We start from the raw sequence: 25592 nt of genomic DNA, 5'->3' as shown, positions 1-25592 counted from the left end.
GATAGTGATGACATAACTGAGTATAAAGTGCAATCGAATTAATGACACATTAGGCCAAATAAGAGTGGCTTCACTTCTTCCATAAGATTTACATAAGAGTTATTCATACGAGCCATTCACTCGGCAGGAAAATGAAGAAATTTGAAATGGAAGTATCATCAAAGGTATCATACATCAAAGTAACCTATGCTTTTTGAAAATTTTTCTCCCCAACTTTTACCGTATCTAACGATGAAACAGCTAGTTGACGTCGACCTAGCCGATGATATTGTCTTGCTCGCACAGGGCCGAAACGATATGCAGAGCAGGTTAGATGACCTCTTCGAGATATCTTGGTAGCCAGACAACGCCCGATTGTGGTACCACGAATGATATAGCCACACGGATCAGAACGGTCAGGGGTGCCTTTACAGGTCTGCGAAACATTTGCTCTCAAACCAGATCACTCTATATACGAAAACGCGAATTTTCAATCCAAACATTAAATCCGTACTGCAGTGTGCCTGCGAAACGTCTCAGCGGAGAACACGCAAAAACTGCAGGTATTTATTAACCGGTGCCTACGCTATATCATTCGTGCCTGGTGGCGTAACAACTGGATGTCCAATGAGGAACTCCATCATCGTCGATGCTATCAACGGCCGTTGTACCTTGAGGAAAGTCGGATATACCTTGAGGAAAGGAGCGAACGAGATTTGTAGAGAAGCACTCGACTGTAATCCCTAAAGACAGCGTAGAAGAGGCAGACCCAGAGGCGACGCAGCTTAGCCAACAACATCCGGACTATAGACGAGAACTCGCCCTGACGACAGTTAAAAACCATGGCGAGTAACCGTCAGCAGTGCAGATCTCTGATTTCATCTCTTTGTTCTGCCGGACCGGCGAACATGGACACATAAGTAAGTAAGTAGGTTTTCCCGTATTGTATTTTTAATAGTTTTGCAATTATCGGTTTGATGACAAGGAAAAGTTTCAACCGCTCTAGAACTCGAAGCCGAGGAGTATGTCAAATTCAGTACCACATAGCGGAGGCCTTCAGGAGTCTCCTGCTAATGGTTCAACTTCTTACGATTGGCCGCACTGAGGCCGAATTTGTGGTTGATCTTAAGCGTACGGCGTCTTCCGCGGAAGCTATAGATAATTTTTCACCCAACCGTTGAGTGAATTCCGACGGAATCCCGACGAAGAAAATTTTCGGCACGCTAATACCCGCTTTCAACAAACGTTACCAGTGTCTGTAGGAATTTAAGTTCGAGAAAGTAAAAGAGAAAGCAATTTCGGCGAAGAATGTCCATACCCAGCAGCATCCACAGAGGTGCAAAGGTTGGTTCATCTCTCGCCTCTATACTTTATTCTCCTGCACATCACGGAATATCGTTCTTAGCATTCGTCTCTCGAAAACACCCAGCAATCGTAGGTTCTCCTCGAGCATTGTCCACGTTACATGCCCGTAGAAAAATGTACAGCGTCTTGTACAGTGTCCACGTTGTACGAGGACTTAACCCGCTCGGCAGTAGTTGATTGTGAAGCACGACTTCCACTAATAAAACGCCTTTAATTTTCACGTTTGGTGTCAATATCCCCGGTCACAAGTGAACCAAAATAGACAAATTTGCCTTGAACTGAAAAGTACACCATGTCATTTGCCGTCTAGCAGTCAACATCCGATTTGGTCAACAGGTTATGGGCCCGCGACGCAAACGTACATAGTTCGCGGAACGTGGAGAATTCAGGTCAGGAATCGGTTTGAGTGCTTTTTTCCGGACTAGAACTTTTCGGTCTGTAGAGCATTTCTTGTTCTATCTTTTTACCCATTACTTTTCAGCAGCGTACCCAACTTAAAGAGGAACCGTCCTGGACCCACAAAAATGACAGAGACTTACTATGATCGGGCTCTCGATTGACGACTTTTTCTAATCTAATCTAATCTCACACTAACGCAGCGAATTCTTGAAGGCATCCTGGAAAATGACGATTACTTGAATCAATCATTTTTCTTGTCAACGGCCAGGCCAACTGCGCAGCATGTACCGCAGAGAGAATTCCAAGGAATCAAGTGGAACCAGAAAAATATCTAATTCCATTAAACTCCTTGAAATCAAGGGGAAGGAAGAAAACGTGGACCTCTCGTACCAAACGCTTCCCGTATACATAGATAATGATTTATTTACAATCGTTGGGAGTATCTTTGCTAATAAAGGTTAAGTGATACTCCGGACCCTCAGGAATGAACTAATGGTATATAGACCAGAAGCCAGGCTGCAATTGGCCAAGGATATAGCGCCTTATTTCTCTCTCTGGAAATAGATTAGCTTGCCAAAAATATTAGTTTAAATCATATAATACTTGAAACAAAAGTCGTGTGGTTTAATGGTTGCCTAAAACTACATTTGTAAGGTTAGGAACTGAAAACCGCACGACCCCGCACCTCCTAGCTTGGCTACTCAATTATACAAATTGAAGTATTTCCAAGTATGGCCACGTAGAGGCGCTAGGTAGGGGCTTGGGATGGCTAGAGCTATGTTAGGCGCTTCTTCCTAGTTACCTTCCCCATTTCATACCCTGACGACTCTTTCACAACAAAAATGGCTGCGAAGTATAAAAGAATGGGAAAATTTTGTCTGGTAAAAGCAGTGGCAACTTGTATTGCTTTGTTCAGAGGACGTTTAAGGCGACTGCTAATTCAAATCGCATTCATGTTTGATATCATCGTCTTGGCCATCGCGACATGCAGGCTGTGGAAAAGATTGTCCGAAAGGGCGCTGGAACTGGCCTAAACTTGCAGGAATGTGGTGTAAAAGCTGATTGTGGAGTGTGCTATGCTAGAAACATGTATCGCGCACCGTTTCCAAGTAAGTTCGCATCCACAACCAGCGCTGTGGGGGATCTCGAAGATACCGATTAATGTGAATAGTTGACCTTTGAAAGTAATGACGCCAAGGGAAACCGTTTCTTGATGACGACGAAACGTATTAGCTTTAGCTTTAGCAGGTAAGCTAAGTTCCTTGAGCTACCTACTGGTACTCACGAGGAGCTACAATCTAGTACGAGCCTGACTCCGTCAGAAGGACGCGGTATTTCTGTCTGTCTTCGCCAACAATGAACCGATTTGACCAACATCACTACTGCCCAAGCGGCGTTGGTTGACTCAGTTTCCTCGCATGTATGTACTTTGAACTGGTAAATGGCTGGATAACGAGTACTGTCGGTGCCATGCGCACGTGTGGGCATTGAATAGACACTACAGTGATTCACAGCCTTTTATCCAGTAAGTTATATCTGGACCCTGGTGTCAGCCGGGATACAAGCAATCTTGGTGGAGATCGGGTAACCAACCCCGGTGGAATCCAAGGTCGTTTGCGGATAGGGAAGGAGAGCAATTTTTAGGCTTACTTGGGCCTTCAGCGAGAGAGGAGGTTGATACCGTAGCTCTTGAAGTCGCCACCACGAAAAATCAACAGACAAGAAACAATAAAATTCGGACTAGAGCAATCGGAATAGACCACGCAAAGAAAATGGAATGGATTGGAAGCTCGGGACGTGGAACTGCCGATCTCTCAAACTTCCAAGAGAATACTCGAGTGCTCCGAGCCGCAGGTACGACGTCGTAGCGCTGCGCGAGGTGCGCTAAAAGGATTTAACGGTGCGTATCGAACACCTAACCACAGACCTAACGTTTACTGGGACCGCATTTTATTTTATTAACGTCAACAGGTAAAATATCACTCCAATGACAGAAATAACTAAGTAACGTATTTACAATACTCGTCTGTTTAGATTATTAACATAAAACACGTCTAAAATTAAAAAAAAATGTACTGGGATTCCGGCGACATAAGCATGGTGTCGTCGCACTCCCGTGATCGGAACGCATCTCCGAAACAGACCAGACGAAAGAGATTTGGTTGCAATCGTGATGGTTACAATAATCAATCTGCAATCGATGGACAAATCAAATTAAAGCAAAACGGAAACTGCTAAGTGTCGTAACGCAGTCATGCGTTTGCTTACAAATTTAAAATGGTTGCTTCGGGAAGTGTAGTTTTCATTTATGGATCAAATGGACTGAGCCAAAGAGGAGAAAGGAAGAGGAAGTGTAGTTTTAAAAAATACGATCACGTCTTGCATCACCCTATTACATTCAAGAAAGCGACACCTTTGTTTGAAAGTTGGAAACTACCGACAGTTTCTGATTCTGGCTCTCGGTTGTTCGTTTGATGCGTTTGCTGTCACATTCGTTTTTTTGTTTGCTCAGTGTTTGTTTTCAATTATTTATTCTTAAATCGTGAAGTCAACAAAATAATTCGTTCCTCATCCAAGCTCGCGTAATTTTGTGATTTTTATTCGAAATGAATCGACTTTTCGGAAAATCTAAACCCAAAGAACCCGGTCCAAGCATCAATGACTGTATCCAAGGGGTAATGTATTGAAAAACTACCTTTCATTCGAAACATTTTGATGGTGTCGAAATTGCGTCAAGAATGACTCATCTTCTGCGGTTAATGTTTGATTGTTTTCTTTATTAGGTTGATGCCAGAGCAGACACTATCGACGGGAAGATCAAAACATTAGATGCCGAGTTACGAAAATACAAGGATCAGATGGCGAAAATGCGCGAAGGACCGGCAAAAAATGCCGTGAAACAAAAAGCGATGCGAGTGCTGAAGCAACGCAAACAGTGAGTTTTGTTTTCTAATCATTTTCTCGAACCTGAACAAACGAAAATTGATTTTTAGATATGAAAACCAGGTGGAAAACCTTCGCAATCAGTCCTTCAACATGGAGCAGGCAAATTTTGCGGCTCAAACCCTGAAGGATACTCACACCACGGTAGCCGCCATGAAGGACGGTATGAAGTCAATGAAGAAGGAGTTCAAAAAGATCAACATAGAAGAAATCGAAGACATCCAGGACGATATGGCCGACATGCTGGAACAGGCCGACGAAGTACAGGAAGCGATGGGTCGTGCCTACGGAATGCCCGAGATTGATGACGACGAACTGCAAGCGGAGCTTGATGCTCTTGGTGATGAAATCGCCCTGGACGACGATGCCAGCTATCTGGACGATGTGGTGAAAGCGCCGGCCGCACCCGACAAGGAACCCGGCGCAGACAGTGTCACCAATAAGGACGGTATTTTGGTTGATGAGTTTGGTTTGCCACAGATTCCAACACAGGTTAAATCCACTTAGGTTGGTGTGTGTGTTTGCTTGTGTCTGGATATCAAAACTTATATTTAATTATTTTGTTGTTTTCTGTTTTGCTTTAGATGTTCACGCCTTAAGGCATTTCTTTATATGTGGAATACGAAAATGCACGCGATATTTAGTCATTTATGATACGTTTTATTAAACTCACATACTGTGAAAACATAGTTCGGTTTTTGCGAATGAAAGATAGAAAAAAGAGTGAACACATTCAAGAACAAAACAGGAAAAAATGAAAACTTTATGATGATTTGCCGCCTCGCAAAAAGTAGGAAGCTCGTCACTTCACTCGCTAATCTCGTCGATAACAGGTACGTTTTGTAAATCTGAACATTTCCTTTTCAGCAGCGAAATTTGATCCTTCAAATGGCGTTCTTTGGCGGCAGCTCTTGTTAGTAATATTTTAGCTTTTTCCAGCAACTGTGCTTTCTTCTCGAGGCTTTCCTTTAGTTCTTCACTTCTAGATTTTTCTTCCTCACTAATTTCCTGCGTGTCTTGCTCTTGCCTATCGTTCCGGGGATGGCATCGAGGGCAACTCGCGCTCGAAAGGAGTTCGACCTCCACTTGCAGTGCGGCCACCCGATTGAGCGCTTCGGTATAGTTCTGTTGGAGTTTTTCGTGCTCCTTTTTCAATCGATCATGATTCTCTATTATCTCCGATACCGACGGTGATTTACCATCCACTTTGGAGCGTTCGGTAGCATTTTTAGTTTCCTTCAGTTGTTTGTTTTCTACTTTGAGTTTTTCAATAATTCTCCGCAGGGCGATAACAGTTTGCTCTAACTTTGAGTTGTAACTTGCTAGTTCGTTATTAGCAGGAGTTGGTCCGTTCGCACCAGAGCAACGTTGGCACAGATTATTGAAGTTTATCGTTTCCGGGCAACCGGCGGTTGCCTTGGTGAATTCCTCCTTTAGCAGAATAATATAGCTAAACGAGATTTAGTTTAGTAAGTCATATAAAAATTGGCAAGCAAGATTAAATTTATACGTACTCTTCCAGATGTTTGATCTGGTTTCGTTGCCGCTCGGAATCATCTCTCTGCCGCAGCATGTCATTGTCCAACTGATACTGGAGCGTTCTTGCTTCCAAACGGATATTCTGTGCTTCTAAGCTGGATATCTTTTCCTGCATTCTCTCCAGTTCGCTTGTCATTGAATTAGAACCCTGTTAAGTTGAGTTAGTTTATTCATTCTTTTTCTCCACAGAATTTAAAGAAAATTCAAACTCACCTTACGTTCCAACTCCATAGCGATGATCCTCCTCTGCTGTGACTCAATTCGACTCTTTAGCGCTTGTATAATTTCCTTACTGTTCTGTGCAAATATCTTCAAATCATCACTAGCCCCTTCGGAAGCGGTACTTTCGGTCGTACAGCATTCGTCCGGCGATTCGGCCGGGGTGTATTTACCTCCAACGGCCGAGCTCGCACTGTGTCCTCGAGTGCCACCAGCGACCGAGCGTCCCTCCAGGATTGCCTTTTCTCGCTCCAAACGAGCGATTGCCGACTTTGCCGAATTGAAATGAACTTTTAGCTTTTCCAATTCGGTCTCTTTTTCTTTGAGTTGCACCTTGAGTTTTTCGGCCGTCTGCTGCCAACGTTTTTGCTTGTTCCACAAGTCCAATTCGGCAGCATTCTTAGCTCGACGGTTCTCGTTAATGTTCACCTGCTTTCGCAGATCGTCTTTCGTATCCAGTAACTCCGTTTCAAGTTGTTGAACTTTTCTAGTTAATTGGTCCTCTCGGGGAGTGGTTGTACGTTCCGGTTTCATGGCAATGACAGGTCGCTTAATGAGTTGATTTTTGAGTGTTTTTACCAAGTCACGTGATTGTTTCTCGCGTTGTTGAATACTGAGGACCTGCCGCTTTAGAGCATCGATTTGAGTCTTCAGGATACGGTTGGAGGCTTCGCTTCGATTCAGGTCTGCGCTGAGCTGTGAAACCTGCTCGGCTGAGTGTAGCGAAGTATCGTTCATGAATCGTTGCTGATCGTCCTGAAAGCGGTGCAAACAGTGTTAGATTAGGATAGTGACCAATTCCGTATTCGTTTTCACAAGGTCGTTGCAATTGAGCTGCCATGCTTTATGCTTGATAGAGCTGAATATTGCTTATTTAGTGTTTGGCGATATTATAGATAGTAATTAGCTCTACAAGCGTCCGGCACATAACATTTTCAAATTTTACTCGGTTGAAGCGATATAGTCAAAACTAAAATCGGAGCACAAGCCGTGAGCAATCCTTAAAATCCGAAATATCAGTTTACCAAAAGACTAACGATTAACAACGACTCATGACCAAGCGTTGGTTTCCCGTAACTCAAGAACTCAAGAGCGATTAAGGAAAAAAATACTTTGCAAAAGTAGAAGGTAGAACGTAATTTTTCAAACTTCTTTTGCAGTTTCCACTGCCGTGATCAATTTTGTGTGACCTTTTAGCCTAAGCTTGTACGATAACGCCCCAAATCAAACATTCTATTTCTCATACAATCTTACTTATTTACTTATGTGTCCATGTACGCCGCACAGTGGGGCAGATTGACCCGGAGCTCGGACAAAACCTCATAACTTCTTTCATTTGCTTCGTAGAGCTTTATTGTCTTCAGCAACATTGTTTGTTACAAAATTTCGCATCTCTTTGTAAATTTTAAGTAGTTGTATTTTTATTCCTATAGATGGCGTTGAGATCTAACTTTTTAAATAATGACTTTAGAAATGTTGTGTCTTCAGAAAAGTTGTTTGTCCTGTAAAGTTACGTAAAATTACTGAACATACCAAAATTGTAAGATTTACAGGAATCAAGTTATAAATATTTTAAATACTCAAACACTTCTTTTTAAGTATGTAATCGAAATTGGTAGTCTGACGACCTCCTATACAAATTATCACAATCTGTATATCCAGAGTAATTTAGTATTATTATTCTGGTATAGGGTAAATCAACCATTTGTGGACCTTTCTGTAAATTATTTTGAACTCGTAACGCTAAACACCCAACCAATGGCACTTACAATATTAGTAATTTTCGAATAAGCCTCAATATATAAATTTCTGCTGCAAATCTCTATACTTTACATATTTTTTAAAACAGATTGGAATGTCCGTTTTCCTTTTATGGACCCTTGTGGTTTACAATAGAATAACGACCGAGTCCATGAATTTTAGTGTATTTTGCATAGAAAGAGTCCGGTAATGGCGACATTTTTTGCATTGTATATAATGAACCCTCACTTGTTGAAACCGTCAATTTTAAAGTATTAATAATGAAATGCAGCTAAAATTTTATAAACTCAAATGTGTGTTATGTTTAGTACGTTCTGTTTCATGTCATATATCCTCAGAAATAAGAAGTATAAGCTAATAAATACCGAAATTTCATCCGAGGGTCCATTACAGGTAGAGGGTTTACTATATGGGTTAACTTACCCTACTATCTGCTTTAGTGCAATCATGCAAATTTTTTAATTCATCAGTTTGGCCATACGCAGCAAAAGGATACGAGTGGCGAGATAGGCCGTCATCGGCCTCAGCCAAATTCTGGCAGAAGGCACAAAAATAACTGACAGAGTATTGCAATCTGTTTATCCTGCAAACACGTATCAGCATGTTCGACTCTAAATAAACATAATGGAGGCTAGTTCAATCGAACTGAAAGTCCAACCGAACATATTCTACTGTCAATTTGACTTGAAACAGAGCTAATTGGGAAAAAATTGTTAAGTGGTCGCCTTTACAATGTGCTGAATTCCCCTAATCGACTCCAATGTATCTCATAATGATAATAAATGCTGTGTCTTACATATACAAGCACGACTAGTTACCGTACAGCAGGAATGAGCTACGCACTGGCGCGCGCATTTACTAATTTGTAGCCTAAAATGGCGGAAAACATGCATTCGCAAAACTTGAATATCTCCGAACATCGCAACTAGTAGCAGCTAATTTTTTGCTTATTACTAGTTAACACCCTGATTGTTTATTTTACAATAGTGTCAGAGCGGAAATCTGTGGAAATCTTTTTCTAAACACTATTGAAAATTGACAAAAATTTCAATTTTTTTGTTCTAAAACACTTCGTCAGAACAAAGCCTACTAGTAAAAATCTGTTTTAATATCACCTAAACTATTAGTTTATAATCCCTTTAATGTGAATTGTCCTTTAAACGTACAGAACTTTAAGCAGCATAGTAGCCAGATACTAAAAGATTAAATGATATTTATTTTTTTCATTTTCCAAACTTTTTTTACACTGTGTTTCACCTTCTTGAATACCTATTGAAAAACTACTTATTAAAACAATTTATGTATATTCCTTATAGATTATGTGTCTACTATACGTAGAATATTAAGTTTGATAGAATATCTCAAATAAAAATTTTGAGGTTTTGTCCGATCATTTTCAGGTTTTGCCCCATAGTGCGCCGGTCCGGCAGAACAAAGGGATGAAATCAGAGATCTCCACTGCTGACGGTTACCCGCCATGGCTTTTACCTGTCGCCAAGACAGGTTCTCGTCTACAGCCCGGATGTCATTGGCTAAGCTCCGTCGCCATGAGCCTCTGGGTCTGCCTCTTCTACGCTGTCCTTGTGGATTCCAGTCGAGTGCTGCTCTGCAAACCTCGTTCGCTCCTTTCCTCAAGGTGTGTCCGATCCACTTCCACCTACGTTCACGAATTTCTGTGGCTATCGGCCGTTGATGACACCGACGATAGAGTTCCTCATTGGATATCCAATTATCAGGCCACCAGGCACGAATAATGTATCGCAGGTACCGGTTAATGAATACCTGCAGTTTTTGCGTTGTCTCCGCTGAGACGCACCACATTTCGCAGGCATACAGCAGAACGGATTTAACGTTTGAGTTAAAGATTCGGGTTTTCGTACGTAGAGTGATCTGGTTTGAGCGCCAAATGTTTCGCAGACCTGCAAAGGCACCCCTGGCCTTCCTGATCCGTGTGGCTATATCAGTCTTGGTACCACCATCGGGCGTTGTTTGGCTACCAAGATATTGAAAGGCGTCTACCTGCTCAACTTGTTGTCCCGCTACTGTGAAGTTGGTGGAATTGTCAGTGTTCACTACCATAGACTTAGTTTTCGCTACATTGACTGTGAGACCTGCTGCCTGGGAGCTCTCGGAGAGGTCGTCTAACTTGCTCTGCATATCGTTTCGGGGTTGTACGAGCAAGACAATGTCGTCGGCTAGGTCGAGGTCATTTAGCTGCTCCATCGTTAGAGGCAATCCTCGATTTGGTCTACTGTCAATTGCTCCAACTAATATCTCATCCATAACGATGAGAAACAGTAGCGGTGATAAAATGCAGCCCTATCTCACGCCAGCAGTAACCCTTATGGGGTCGGACAAGACGCCGTCGTGCAAAACCTTGCACGAGAACGCCTCGTACTGAGCCTCGATGAGATGGACTAGCTTATCTGGAACTCCTCTACGCCTAAGTGCGCCCCATATGTTTTCGTGATTGAGTCGGTCGAACGCCTTTTCGAAGTCAACGAACACCAGCAGAAGAGAGTCCTGGAATTCGTTGATCTGCTCCAATATAATGCGGAGCGTTGTGATATGGTCTACACATGATCGGCCAGCACGGAATCCAGCTTGCTGCCGCCGGAGAGTAGCGTCGATCTTCTCCTGAACCGGTTGAGGATTACCTTACAGAGTACTTTGAGAGTAATACAGAGCAACGTGATGCCACGCCAGTTACCGCATTCCGTTAGGTCTCCTCTCTTAGGGACTTTGACCAATATGCCCTGCATCCAGTCCACCGGAAAAGTTGCGGTTTCCCAAATATTGCTGAAAAGCTGATGCATCATCTGAGCTGACAAAAATTGGTCAGCTTTGAGCATTTCGGCTGAAATACGATCTATCCCTGGCGCTCTATTGGATTTCATACTCTTGATGGCTGTTACAATTTCATCCAGCGATGGCGCCTTCGAGTTCACGCGATTTATTCGACAAACTGTAGGCGTCATACGCTGCTGGTTTTGTTGGTCTCTGACATTTGAAACTCGGAAGAGTTGTTCAAAATGTTCAGTCCATCGCTTAAGCTGTTCTGTACGATCAGTTAATAGCTGACCAGCTCTGTCCTTTAGTGGCATCTTTGTATTCATCCTGGCACCACTAAGGCGGCGAGAAATATTGTACAACAAACGGATATCACCATTGGCGGCGGCGGTTTCTCCTTGTTCGGCTAGGGAGTTAGTCCAGGCTCTCTTGTCCCGCCTACAAGCACGTTTAACAGCCCTCTCCAGTTCGGTGTATCGTTGACGGGCAGCTGTCTTAGCCGATCTGGTCCGCGCTCGCTCAATGCCGGCTTTCGCCTCTCTCCGCTCGTCGATCTTCCTCAAAGTTTCATCCTAACTCCACTCCCTCCGCCCACTGGTCGTGATGAAGGCGTTCTTGATGCCGGTCCATTGCTCTTCGACGCTTCCACCAGGTGGCAGCTCCGAGGCTCGAGATTCAAGTTCGACAAAGGCCCTTTTCACCTCAGGATTCTCCAATCGGCGGACGTCGTAGCGGCACCCAACTTTCTCCTCCCGTCGTTGGACACGTGCGCAGATGTGGTCGATTTGGTTTTCTGTTCGGCCGTCGCGGGAAACCCACGTGGCTTTATGTTCTGGTCTATGGGGAAAGAGCGATCCACCAATGACCATGTCGTTATTACAACAGAATTCTGTAAACACTCTCCCCGTTTTCGCTCATCTCTCCTAGGCCATAGCGTCCCATGACGCGTTCAAGGTCCGCGTGGTTCGAGCCAATCTTTACGTTGAACTCGCCTAAGTGGATTTGTTTGTCCCCCTTTGGGATTTTCGCAACCACTCTGTTCAGCCCGCATTTCCACCTCGTATGCCAGCGTAGAGCTAGACTTGCTTGGATGATGTATTGTGTTTGCCAGTACCTGGCCAGCTGATCTTGCTTAGCGCCGGATTTCAAGCTTCAAGCGCCTCTTGCAAGGTGCCCAACTTAACCTGCTGCTTAGTATATTCCATGTTCCGATTCATGTCCGTGTTTTCATGCTAAAGGCTATTGCCAATAATCCAGACCGATTTCTTCTTTCATTTTCTGTAACGTAGAATTTTCGGATACAGTTAGGTTGTTAGCCTAAGGTCCCTATTCCGCTGATAGGGCTGCCATGTTACATGTGGGCTGGAGCCACTGTTCCGCCTTCTCTGTCTTCGTGTGACAATTGATAACTAAGGTTGTGTACCCCAGTCGGCGCCACAGGAGGCAGGGATATGAGTTAGTGAAAAGAGATAGTAAATTTGCACATGTTCGACCTTTGCCAGGCCCTCCAGGCTACTTTCCAGGTGACTCATCCAAATTGGTAACCAACACTCCAAAAAGCGAAGAGCATTTTTTTCTTTTGCGGTCCTTTAATCTGTTGCCAATGACCATCAATTTTGTTCTATCTTTTTTATTCTGCCAGAGCACTACAGAATACATGCTTTGAACGCCAAAGAGCTTATCGTTTCAGACGGTATAATTACTTTTCCGGTATTCTTTTCGGTCAAGCGGAGCAAAATCTTAATAGTCTTAAGTATTTAGGGTGTGAAGAAAAACTTTACTATGCTTGAGTTGTGCTTTTTCTACGCAAAATAAGTTGTAGTACATAAAAAAAAGTTATTTAGCATCCGTCGGAGGTAGAACAAACAGTTGAACGGTAACTTCAAAACACTGGGTCGTTGTGAGAAGCAGATTTCTCTGTCTCTTTATAATTAAGAATCCAAATAATTACGAGTACGAAATAAATTGACTAGGATCCTGAGGAGAGAGACGTCAACAGAAGGATTAAGATGGCGAGAAATTAAAGTAGGTAATGATGTATGGAAAGGTGAACCGATCTCGTGTGTTCTCAACCTTTTTTGGTTCCAAGGCGGATCCCCTGGTGGAATTCCGTATACTGTTTTGCTGCAAGTTAAATTCAGTTCAGTTCATTAAATCCCATTTGTGAAACGCTGTCTTGAGGGATACACCACACGTCGAAAGCCGACATGCAAAGAGGCGAGAAGGGAAGAATGATCACAATTGAGTCCGAGGTGGTTGATTTGGCGCAAATTTTCTATGAACATCTTAATGACATGAAAACTAACTTAGGGATGATTACGTAAGGTTCTCCAAGTGTTGGGAGTGGATGAGCACCTTGCGTATCGTACCTTCGTACACTTATATTTGAAACCTTTGTAATTTTTCAGTACATACTGGCTGCACTGCAGTTTACATATTTGTCATTCCACAATAAATCAGTTTCATGTACAAACGTGTTCTCGTTATTCTCCCGAAAGTACTAACGGTTATTTCTTTGGCTCTCTGGTGGTTTCTTTATTCGTTTCCCGGTAATTCCGTGTAGTTCTGCATCTCGTTGGGTGGTCTAATGCCCACAGGTTATGTGCCCAGTGACCGGAAGTGATTAAAGAAGTTTTTAGTGCTATTACCGAGAGCTGGTTTGCCGGAAGGTGCGGTGTTTGCTCTTCCGAGAAAAGTTTAGTGCGGAGAAGAAAATAAAATGGCGGACATCACGCGAGTATCTTTCGCGAGGCTCAGTAGCGGAAATTATGCTGCCTGGAAATTTCGAATGAAGGCGCTACTCGAGCGTGAAGATTTGTGGAACGTGATTGGTAGTCCGAAGCCAGAGGAAGTGGATGAACAATATCCGCAATGGCAGAAAAACGACATGAAAGCTCGTGCGACAATTTCGTTGTTTATCGAAGACAGCCAGTTACGTTTTGTCAAGAAGGCGGAGTCCGCGCGTGATATGTGGAATAACCTAAAAGTGTACCATGAAAAAGCAACGCTGAGCACTCAGGCAATGCTCCTGAAGCAATTGTGTGCAACTGATCTCGAGGAAGGCAGCAACGTAGAAAAACATCTAGAAGAAGTCGAAAATTTGTACGATCGGCTTGACAGTAGCGGTGTCGAGATTAGTGAGCAGTTGCGAGTGATAATGTTATTGCGTAGTTTACCGCTTTCTTTCGCAACTTTCGTTACTTCGCTGGAAAATCGACCCGATGGCGATTTAACGATGGATTTAGTAGTGGCTAAATTGCGCGATGAGTGTAACAAGCGGTCGGGTGCTAATGGAATCAGTGTTAAGGAGGAGAAAGTCCACAAAGCGTATGCCAACGTAAACAGTGACAAATTAAAGTGTTTTTTCTGCAAGCAACCCGGCCATTACAAGCGAAATTGCCGCAAGTTAGCTGCTCTGAAGAACGGTAACAGTTCGGGCGAATCCAGTAAGAAATCGGGTTCCGGACAGCAGCAGCAGGCAAAAACAGTACAAGCAGAAAATGCACAGCAACCGAAACCAGTGGTAGCGGATGAATCTTTTTGTGGTGCGGTATGTTTCGTTGCGGGTAGTGCTATCGCGGGTGCTTGGACAATCGACAGCGGGTGTACTTGTCATATGACAAATGATCGCGAGTTTTTTGTTGAGTACAAAAGTGGTATCGTTGTTGATGTTACTTTAGCCGATGGTACGAAAACAAAGTCGTGCGGTGTCGGTAATGGAAACATTATTGGTGTGAATGCCAATGGACAGCGCGTTTTGATTACGTTAGAGCGAGTACTGTACGTTCCCACATTGGAGGGAGGATTGATTTCGGTACGGAAAATGGCCGAAAAAGGGTTCAAAGTAGTATTCAATGGTAAAGGCTGTGAGATACAAGATTCGCGAAACGCAGTTATCGCAGTTGGTGAGCTGGTTGGCTGTCAGTATAAGCTGAAGATTGGTGAGAAGTGTATGACCGTGAGAGGTTCCCATACGGATCGGTGCCAACACACGTGGCATCGACGTTTTGGTCACCGTGACATGAATACGTTGAACGTCATTACATCGAAAGGACTAGCCACCGGGTTCGCGGTCAAGGACTGCGAAGAGCGTATAGTATGTGAATGCTGTATTAAAGGTAAGCTAGTACGAAAACCGTTTCCTCCGTTAGGTGAGCGCAGATCGGCACAACCGTTGGATCTGGTGCATACAGATTTATGCGGACCAATGGAAAATGCAACGCCGAGTGGAAATAAATATTTTATTACCATGATCGACGACTACAGCCGGTTCTGTGCGGTGTTTCTTCTAACGTCGAAAAGTGAGGCAGAAGTCAAGATTCGGGAATACGTTAGGTGGACCGAAAACTTGTTCGGACGAAAACCTAAGGCGATTAGGTCTGATGGAGGAGGCGAGTATATTGGTGAGTCTCTAAAGCAGTTTTATAAGACCGAAGGCATTGTTGCGCAATATACTACTCCGTATACACCGCAACAGAATGGTGTGGCGGAGCGCAAAAATCGTGCGCTGCAGGAAATGGCCAACTGCATGCTATTGGACGCAGGGTTGCCAAAATGTTATTGGGGTGAGGCCATACTCACAGCAAATTTCGTCCAAAATCGTTTGCCATCAAGAGCTGTAGATAAGACTCCCTATGAACTTTGGACAAAGAAAGTGCCTGATTTGGCAGAGCTGAAAGTGTTCGGATGCGAAGCTTATGTACACGTACCCGACCAAAAACGGAAGAAATTCGACCCGAAAGCTAGGAAGTTTATATTTGTCGGCTACTCCAGTCAGCACAAAGGATATCGCTTTCTCGACCGTGAAACTAATCGCATCACTATAAGCCGTGACGCGCATTTTTTAGAACTGGGAAATGGTTCAGAACAACTGGAGGAGAAACCGGTTGTTTCGGATGTTCCTGTAGAGCGAAGCAGGGATAGTGTGAGTGATTGTGAAGAAGAAATCATTTTTGGAAATCGGAACAATGATGAATACGAAGAGCAAGTGCTTGACGATCAAGAACAGTCGGAATATGACGATGCAAGTGAAATGAACGAAAGTGACTTCTTGGGCTTTGAGCCACAGTTACCAGAAGAATCATCAGTGTTGAACAGAGCTGACCGGCGTACTCGTGGAGTACTGCCTGCTCGTTTCGAAGACTACGTAGTAGGGCAAGTGACTGTCGATGAAGAGCCCGAAGATTATAGAGAAGCGATATTAGTTCCAGATTGGAAGAACGCTATGAACGCAGAAATGGCGGCACACGCCGCAAATCAGACATGGAAATTGGTTCCTTTACCCGCTGGAAAGAAAGTGATCGGAGTGAAATGGGTTTTCAAATTAAAACGGAATGAAACGGGGAAGATAGTTAAACACAAAGCCCGCATTGTAGCTAAAGGCTATACTCAGACGTTTGGAATAGATTTCACCGAGGTCTACGCTCCGGTTACCCGACAGGCAACGTTACGTGTGTTGCTGGCAGTAGCTGGTAAGATAGGTCTGTTGCTGAAGCAATTCGATTTTAAGACAGCGTATCTCAATGGGACAGTTGACGAGGAGTTGTACATGTCCCAGCCACCCGGATATGTTACCAAGGGGAAAGAGGATATGGTTTGCAGGTTGCGTAAGAGCATATATGGCCTACGTCAGTCGGCCAGATGCTGGAATAAGACGTTACACGCAGTGCTATTGGATCTGAATTTTAAAGCTTGTGAATCTGACCCGTGTCTCTACATACGCCGAGGAGATTGTGTCGTCTACCTCATTGTATACGTTGACGATTTGGTAATTGGCAGTGTCGACGAGAAGGAAATTAATAAAGTCTTCGTGAACCTGCGTGATAAGTTTGAAGTTACTTGTCTTGGCAAGCTTCGACATTTTCTTGGCTATGAAATCGATTTGGAAGATGGCTGCTACTCCTTGAGCTTGAAGCCATACATAGAGTACGTACTGCGGAAATTTCAAATGGAAAACTGTCACACGGTGAAAACGCCCATGGATCCAGGCTACGCAGCAGAGAATGAAGGTAGTAAACAGTTCGAAGACACGACGTTGTACAGGAGCCTGATTGGCGCGTTACTGTACTTGGCTGTTAATGCGAGGCCCGATTTGTCATTGAGTGTGGGTCTGCTGGGACGCAAAGTCAGTCAGCCGAACAACAGTGACTGGCATGCAGCGAAACGTATATTGCAATACCTAAATGGGACCAAGGATTTCAAGCTGAGCTATGCATCGCAGAATGGATGGAACTTGGTAGGATTTTCAGACTCGGATTGGGCCGGCGACAGACGTACTCGCCGTTCTACTACCGGTTTCATATTTTTCTACGGAGGAGGTCCTGTTAGCTGGACCAGCAAGTGTCAAGATTCGGTCGCTCTGTCGTCCTTAGAGGCCGAATATAATGCGATGTCCTTGGCCTGCCAGGAAGCGATTTGGCTAAGACGGTTGTTGCAGGAGCTGGAGGAACCAGAAAGGAATTCGACTTTCCTTTACGAAGATAACATGGGATGTCTAAGCTTTGTGAAAGCGGAGAGATGTAGTGGTCGAGTGAAGCATATAGATACTAAGCAACATTTTATCCGTGAGTTGTGTGAACAAAAGACTATTGAGTTAGTTTATTGTCCAAGTGAGGAAATGGTTGCCGATGCCCTTACTAAACCAGTAGGCCCGGCAAAGTTGAATAAGTTCTTGGTAAAAGTAGGATTGAAAAAGTGACACGGTACTCATCCAGGAGGAGTGTTGGGAGTGGATGAGCACCTTGCGTATCGTACCTTCGTACACTTATATTTGAAACCTTTGTAATTTTTCAGTACATACTGGCTGCACTGCAGTTTACATATTTGTCATTCCACAATAAATCAGTTTCATGTACAAACGTGTTCTCGTTATTCTCCCGAAAGTACTAACGGTTATTTCTTTGGCTCTCTGGTGGTTTCTTTATTCGTTTCCCGGTAATTCCGTGTAGTTCTGCATCTCGTTGGGTGGTCTAATGCCCACACCAAGAGACTATGCACAAAACGTGGTTTCTAAAAACAAAATAGCCAGGACAAACCAAAAGGAACCGACTGCTGGAGAAGCTCTATAAGGCGTGGTACACAAATTACGTAACGCAAAAATGTCGGTTTTTTTTGACCCCCTCCCTCCCCTATGTAACATTAAGTAACGATTGGCATAACCCCCCCCATTAAATTACGTAACGTTGATCAAATCTCCCCCCTCCCCCCGTACCTCAACATTCAATAAAAACGACTTGAACCACATTTTTTTTTTGAATTTTTAAGATATTCAACCAAATTAGCGAGATTAGCAAATTAGCAAGCTTCATATTAAAAACAACAATCAGGCATCGGCCCACGATAAGCTGGAATAGTAAAAAAAAGCAAAGCCATGGGTATAAACGTCCTGTTGAGAACTTGACCCTTCTTTATCGACAGACTTCGCAGCCGGCTATTAGAGTACAGAACAATTACGGGCCTAGTGCAACGATCCTACTGGCTCTATAGCAGCACTTCCGAGCCGAGATTCGAACATACGACGGCTTGTTAGGCCAGCATCGTACCCCGAAGCAACCTGGGCAGCTTGAAATGGTCTTCAACCGTAATAACTGGAAATTTAGTAGGATTATCTTCTTCAGCTACAAACCATAATTTTGTATCATAATTTTTATTAGTATTCACTGTTTTCCACCTCCAACACGTCCTTTCCTCATTTGGCAACTGCCTTTTTGGTATTCATATATTTGTTACGTAACTATTCTCATGACTCCCCCTCCCCCCTATGTAACAACAAGTAACGCTAACTCGACCCCCTCCCTCCCCTCTAAGCGTTACGTAATTTGTGTACGAAGCCTAACTGCTAAATTGTTTTGGATCGACTCAACTCGATCGCAGCACAACGTTGATTATTGCCAAGGTTGACACGCGATGGAATGATTTGAAGTATACAAAAAAGTGTGGTTCGTAGGACAAAAGAGTCCAACACCCCCAAAAATGATCGAACTATCAAGTCCTAGTATCAAACTACTTACATGAAACTGACTCAACGTCTCCGTGAGATCCTGAATGTGTCGATCCTTATCTTCTAGCATTTCCCTTAGCTGTTCCACTTCTTGTGCGGTAGCTACACTTTCGGTAAACTCCTTCAAATCATCATGTTCGCTGCAGAGCTTTTCGTTTAGCGCCTCAATCTCAGCTTGCTTCTCCCGCAATGCCCGCTCGGAACGTTTCTCTTTAGCGGTGGCATCTCGAAGCTGTTCTTGCAGCTTTTTGCTTTCATCAGTCGAATCACGGAGTTTGTTTTCATGCACCTTCAACTGTATTCGCAGTGATTCGATTTCTTCCTCCTTTTTCTGGTCCATTTCGTAAATGTTTTCGATTATCTTGTCAGTGTAAATTATTTCCGGTTCATTGTTGCGTTTTTCTGCTGTACTTTCGGAAATCGCAATCAGCTCACGCTGATTTTGTTTCTGCTGTCTGTCTATAAGCTGAGTCGTTAGATTGTCTATCTCCTTTTGTTTGTCGTACTGTTTTTGTTCCAGTTCGTCAATCGTCCGTTTTAGCATTCGAATCTGAGCGATATTTTCATCGTACGCCTTTGAATGCTCCTCGCGCTCGTTTCTCAGCAGCTCTTGATATTTAGATAAAGTTGTGTCCTTCTGTAGTAGTAAATTTTGAAGTGACCCTATCGTGGACTGTAATAAAAAGTTCAATAAAAATTAGGTTTGAGTTAACTGAAACCAACATACGCTTAGGGCACCATCGTTTAACTTATTTTCATCGCTCACTGTTGCGTTAGATCTTTCCTTCTTGAGTTGCTGCTCTTTATCCTCGAGTGCCTTTTCTAGTAGCTTGATGCGCCCGTGACACTCGCTGAGTCTACTTTCGGTCTCCAACAGCAGAGCACTTCTGGAAGAGGCAAGCATCATGGCCTGTTTCAGCTGCGACTCGAGGGACTTTTGCGCCACGCTAGCGGTCCGTGTCGGTGTCGGTGGTTCACTGCATCGGTTATCCGTCATTTGGCCAGTTTCGACGAGCGTTGTTTGCTTGGCCGATGCCGGAGGAGGTGTTCCCGGTCGAGGCTTCTCCGCTAGACTATCGTCAATGATCGGAATGGTGTTGATGCACTTGTGGTTGAGCTCTATGAGGTAGTAATATTTGATTAGATTCCTAGGATAAGTGCAAGAATGAAAACTTACCCACAGCGACCTGGATAGCTTTATCGAAAAACTGATCTTCTTGTTTATTAGTCCTCTTTTCCTCATTGAAAATCAAATCGATTGTATCCCAGTGTCTTGTGGCTTCAACTTCTTTGACTTTCAGTGCGGAATTTTCTTGCTGAAGCTGTTCTACCTCTTTTTGACACATAATTAACTGCTTTGTGAGATACTCACATTGACTTTCGAATTTTATCAGCTGCAATTAGAGCAATATGAAATTATTTTTCGACAATTTCATTGTTCCAATTTCACTTACGTTGATCTTGTCTTGAACTTGACTACTGTTGAGGTTTTCCCTCAACTTTGCAAACAATTGTTCGTACTCTCGTTCCCGCACTTGACTCTGCTGGACAAACGTCTCCTGTTTCAGATTTATTTTTTGTTCCAAAAGTCTGGCATACTGTTTCACAAAATCCGTCACCGCATAAGTTGGTGTGAATGAGTTGTAATCTTCGTGCAACATTTTGACGCTTTTCACCAAAAAGCTAAAACATAAACATAAAATGAATTAATAAAATTTATTTTGTATCAATTGATGCTTCAATTCGACACACTTTATTTTAATGTTTGAATCCTTTTGACGATCCGTTGAATCTAAATCCTGCTGTGCCAGTTCTTGCTTTACCCGGTTCAAAGTTTCGGCCGCTTCAATTAGTGACTGCTTAAGTTTAGCGTTATCCAACTTAAGAAGTTCCTCTTGTTCTCGAACTAAAAAAGAGTCAAATCTTCTCCATTACAAAGATATCTTTTAACTAAAGTCACAAAAAAACTTACCGGCATTCAATTCCTTCTGCGTTTTGACCAGTAAGTATTTTTCGTTCGACGAACTCTGCAGATCTGCGACCAAGTGTCGTAGACTTATTTCCTCGTCCGAAAACTTCGCGATCAGCATCTGCTGTGAACGTATTTGCTCCTGTGATACGGTCAACAGCTCTTCCAAGTGTCCACACTTGATGGTTTGCCGCCGCAGCTCCTCTTCAGCTGTCTTTAGTTGAAGCTTGAGTTTTTTAAATTCATTTTTCGTTATAAAGTCTACAGTCAGATTGGATTCAACCAATCCGAACCGAGACAAACGGTCGTACTCAAGGTCCAGTAGGTTTTCTTTGTCCACTTCCTGGATATTTTTTAGGAAGATTGCATAAAAATTGGTGGTCTCCAACTTCATTTGAGTAATCTCCTTCTCCAATCTTTCAATTGCTTCCGAATCCGAGTTCGCTTCGTTCGCAGCATGATTTTCTAGGGATTGCTTTGCTCTTTTTAGTTCGGTCTTATGGTGAACAAGTTCCGATTTTAACCCGTGAAGAACATTCAAATGTTCTTGTTTGATTGTTCGCAATGTGTTGTGCATGTTGTCGTTGTCTGCTTTCAGGAACTCTACTTTCCGCTGAAAGGTGGAAATGTTCGATTCAATCTGTTTCATTCGATCTAAGGTTTTGACGAGAAGATGATCTTTTTCGTTGTCCGTTGATTTGACATATTGGAGCAGTTCATCGTACATTTTTTTCATTGCTTGCAATTCATCATTTGATTTCAGTAATTGCTCGCGTTCCTCTTTCAGTGAGTCTATTTGTTCATTCAATCTATCAATTTCAACTGCTTTCAACAGAACTTGCTCACTGAAATCAGGTTGTTCTACGATTGTCGGTTCCATGTCACCTATGTTTTCTTCCTCGTCACACACATTGCCAGAGTCGTTCCGACTTCCTAGAGAGAGCGTACTTTGTTTGCTTCTAAGATTCATACGTTCTTTGAACAATAAATCTCGCTCGCTAAGCTGCTGTTGGAAATTCATCCCGGTAGGATAATCAGCGCTTCTTGTGTTTAACGCCTGTAGCAGTCTCTCCAGAGTAGACGTATCGATCGTTAAATTATTAGAAATGGTATCGTATTCTCGTACTTTTTGAAGAATCTCATGCATTCCTATCCGCAAGTTTTCGTTCTCCTCTAACACGGCTGCGTATTTTGTCTCCAGTTCAACAATCTGTTGATCATGCTTATTGTTGGACATCTCGCTAGCACTGAAATTACCTTTTAACTTTCCAATACAACCATCGCAATAATTAAAACTTTGACGAAATATGCATGCCTTGCAGTATTTCATACTGTCTGCCACATTGTACTGCTTCATACATTTTTCGCAAAACTTTACTGCCGCAAGATCACTAATTTTGGACACTTCTTCAACGTCTAGGGACATCGGATCAGTATTGTTTTCAGCAACCTCCAAATTGGTTAGATTCGATTCAATCTCATTTTCTTTGCTATCACCTTTCTGATTACTAAGAGCGTTGGAAAGTTGAAAACACTTTCTCCTGAAATTCATAAGAATATATATATATATATATATAATGCTAGATTCTCTCACTTTCACTTACTTCAAATCGTTCTTCTCCAACTTAAGTTGAAGCCGCATCTCTTCTGAAGCACGTAACTTTAATGCAAGCCGTTCATTAACCTTTTCAATTTTTCTTTGTTTAGAAAGAACTGAATGAATAGGGACAGCTTCATCCTCACTGATTCCTAAACGTTTTCTATGAACGAAAGTTTTTTTTATAGATTAAAAAATATGATCCAAAATTTATCGTACCTCAATACAGCGTTTTCCATCGCGATCTCATTCGCGAGATTGATTTCCGCCACGAGCTCCCGTATTTGTTTATCTCTCACGTTGACCTTCTCATGCAACCTGTTGATCTTTTTCAGCGCACTCGCCAATCCTTCTTCGCCACTCTCGTACCTTCTAAGTGCTTCAATAGCTTCGACAGCTTGTCTCGATTTTAACATGTTGTCCTCCTCCACACTTGAGAGGATTTCCTGCATTTCCTCGCATCGTTTAGTAGCTTTTTCCAACGAAATTCGGCTCTCCTCGCAGCACACACTTACTTTACTGGTAGTCTTTCCAGCCGTTTCCCTTTCCTGAGAAATTCTATTCATCAACTCCGTAGAAGTGAGAATCTCCTGCGAAAGCAATGTAATCTTCTTTTCCAACTCCTCAATCAACTCATCCTTTTCGCTCAACCTGGAAGCCATCTTCTTGAACTCCTTTCGCTCGGCCTCGATGTCGTACCCGGGGAATTGCTGCAGCAGATCCGCATACTTCGCCTGCACTTCGTCCAACTGTGATTGCTTCGCTGCAAGCACTTCCTTCCAGCGATCGGTTTTCGTTTCCAACTTCTTTGCAAAATCCTCCAAATCATCTTCACATCTGTTTTTCTCTTCCACAATCTCCCTAATTTCCTCCTCCAGCTTTTTAAGCTTTTCATTAGTATCGTTTATCACCTGTTCTTGGTCCTTTATAATGGTCTTTGCCTCTTCGTATTGTTGGGTCAACGCTGTCAAATTCATCGTTGCGTCATTCAAATTTACCTGCAAACTATTAATCGTATCAATTTGCGAATTGTTCCGCTTTTCCAGATCATCTATGTCCCGCAGCAATCGTTTAATGTGTTTGTTCTTCATACTGATATTGTTATACAGCTCCTGTTGGCGATCGATTTCCGACAAAGCATCCGGTGAATCTTCCGCATCACTACCAAAATGACTAGATTCAGTTTGTTTTCTCTGCAGCATAAAAATTTCCTCCGATAGTTCCTTAATTTTGACACGATTTGCCAGCTTCTCTGCTTCCAATATCTCTACAGTTCGCTTCAACTCCTGTACCTCCTGTCGGATCAGCGACTCAGTCGACGTTTCTAAAACAGAACTGAGCGATTAACCCCACCTTCTCAATAGGGGAAACATTCGACTTACCTTGCAGCACATGCTGCTCATGTTGCTCAACTAAACGATCATTCTCTATACGAAGTTGACCAACCTGAAAGTAGCCAAAACCACAACATTAATTGCGTCTCACTCACAATTATAGTTAATCCCGCACCTGCTCATTGCGAAAGCGTAACACCACCTGAGCAAGCCGGAAAAGCTTTTTGCTGCTTTTACTGTCCAACTTTTGATCGGTAGGAACGGACACTACGGCTACGGCCAATTCGTCCTTCCTCTCGTCGGCTACATTGTGCGGCGAGACGGACAGCAACGAACGCCAATCCATTTTGGGTGAAAGTAGAAATTTAGTACAAAAATAATTGAATTAAATGAAGTAATCAAACGATTCGTAATCGGTTGCAGAACGTGAACACTTTTTCGGTATGCTGTGTTTGTTATTGTTAAACCGTTGCTAAGGAAAAACCGCGTTGCCACGGGTGGGCGTCGTAGCGTATCTTTGCCGTACCGCGTGACAGAGGATATGCGTCGCTTTTCCGCTTGGGAGGAGAATATACAGATAGCTGTAAAGCGCATATTTAATCCCTTAAATGATAAGACTATTTCAACTTTAGCGGTCTAGAACTACGCTTGGCAATTTTGTTACTCTAAAAGAGCAATACATTTTTCAGTATTTTTATTAACAGTGAAACGTGTTTTATTTTATGTTATATTAAAATTAATAATTTAGTGGAGCAAAGAATAGTGCATATAAATTATATAATATAAATTTTTACGCTAAATTATTTTAATAATTTGCGTTGTTTGCATTGGAAAATTAGAAATTCAAAAAATGAGCAAAACAAGTTACTGACAAGGGTCGTTTATGAATATTGACTAGCGTGCACATGCACAGACCAAAATAAACCAAGATAAACAAAAGGTGGAGCACACGAGTTTTCAGAAGATTGTTCTGGCCGGGAAAAACGAAGTAATCGTAGGCTGGCATTTTTTACTTATTTTTAGTCCGGTTTTTCCTCATGCTTGTTATTCGTTTTTTTGCTATTTTATTTCCCGTTTTCAGTCTTTTCTCTCTACTTTTTCACCTTTTTTTGTTTCCAGTTTTCGTTACCTTCTTTCGAACGTCTTCGTTTGTACTTTTTCCTCTTTATGATACCCCGTTTTTCTGTCTGTTTTGTCATTCTGTTTTGGCTCCCTTTTTTCCTTTTCCTCCAGTTTTTCTTTTTATCTCCGATTTGGGCCTTCGTCTCTTCCATGTTTCCTTTTTTTTGTCTGTTTATCTTGTTTTTCTTTCCTTCTTTTCTGTCCCATTTTTGCGTTTTTGCCAAATTTCTCTTTTTATATCCCGTTCGAACTCTTTTTCTCGTTTCCTCTATCGTCTCTCTCTCTCATGACTCTTCATTCTCCTTTCTTGTCTCGTTTTCCCTTTCGTTTTTCCTCTTTTTATGCGCGCTGTTTCCTCTTTCTCTGTTCTTTTTGTCTTCTTTTCCTGTCCTGTTTTGCGCCTTTTTGTTAAGTCCTAAATTTCGTCTGTTCTGTTTTTCGTCTTTCTTCCGTTTCCAGGCCCGTTTCTCCTCTTTTCCTTTCTCGCTCTCTAACTCTTGTAAACTTTTTGTCTTTTGACCAGTTCTTTTTACCAGACTTTTTTTCATTGCTTTTTTATTTGTTTGTTTTACTTTA

At 42.7% G+C, this 25592-nt stretch overlaps 2 protein-coding genes across 2 annotated transcripts; one reads left to right on the top strand and one right to left on the bottom strand.

The window, feature by feature from the left end:
* Nucleotides 1–4276: 4276 nt before the first annotated feature.
* Nucleotides 4277–5368, top strand: LOC128737111 (charged multivesicular body protein 5). The gene is made up of 4 exons (XM_053831676.1): nucleotides 4277–4418; nucleotides 4527–4678; nucleotides 4737–5193; nucleotides 5271–5368. The coding sequence occupies exons 1-3, from the start codon at nucleotides 4350–4352 to the stop codon at nucleotides 5191–5193; spliced, it is 678 nt and encodes a 225-aa protein (XP_053687651.1). The 5' UTR covers nucleotides 4277–4349; the 3' UTR covers nucleotides 5271–5368.
* A 125-nt stretch (nucleotides 5369–5493) lies between these two features.
* On the bottom strand, nucleotides 5494–24458 carry LOC128736640 (centrosomal protein cep290). The gene is made up of 13 exons (XM_053831127.1): nucleotides 24070–24458; nucleotides 23943–24006; nucleotides 22780–23884; nucleotides 22568–22723; nucleotides 20967–22504; nucleotides 20747–20900; nucleotides 20449–20677; nucleotides 20172–20388; nucleotides 19722–20113; nucleotides 19005–19667; nucleotides 6439–7200; nucleotides 6201–6373; nucleotides 5494–6136 (listed from the first exon to the last, which is right to left on the bottom strand). Exons 1-13 carry the CDS (start codon nucleotides 24238–24240, stop codon nucleotides 5494–5496), a joined length of 6267 nt encoding a protein of 2088 aa, XP_053687102.1. The 5' UTR covers nucleotides 24241–24458.
* Between the last annotated feature and the right edge of the window lie 1134 nt (nucleotides 24459–25592).

The sequence above is a fragment of the Sabethes cyaneus genome, chromosome 2 (assembly GCF_943734655.1).
Source record: "Sabethes cyaneus chromosome 2, idSabCyanKW18_F2, whole genome shotgun sequence".
NCBI classification, from domain to species: domain Eukaryota; kingdom Metazoa; phylum Arthropoda; class Insecta; order Diptera; family Culicidae; genus Sabethes; species Sabethes cyaneus.
This window is presented reverse-complemented; position numbering and strand designations above follow the sequence as displayed.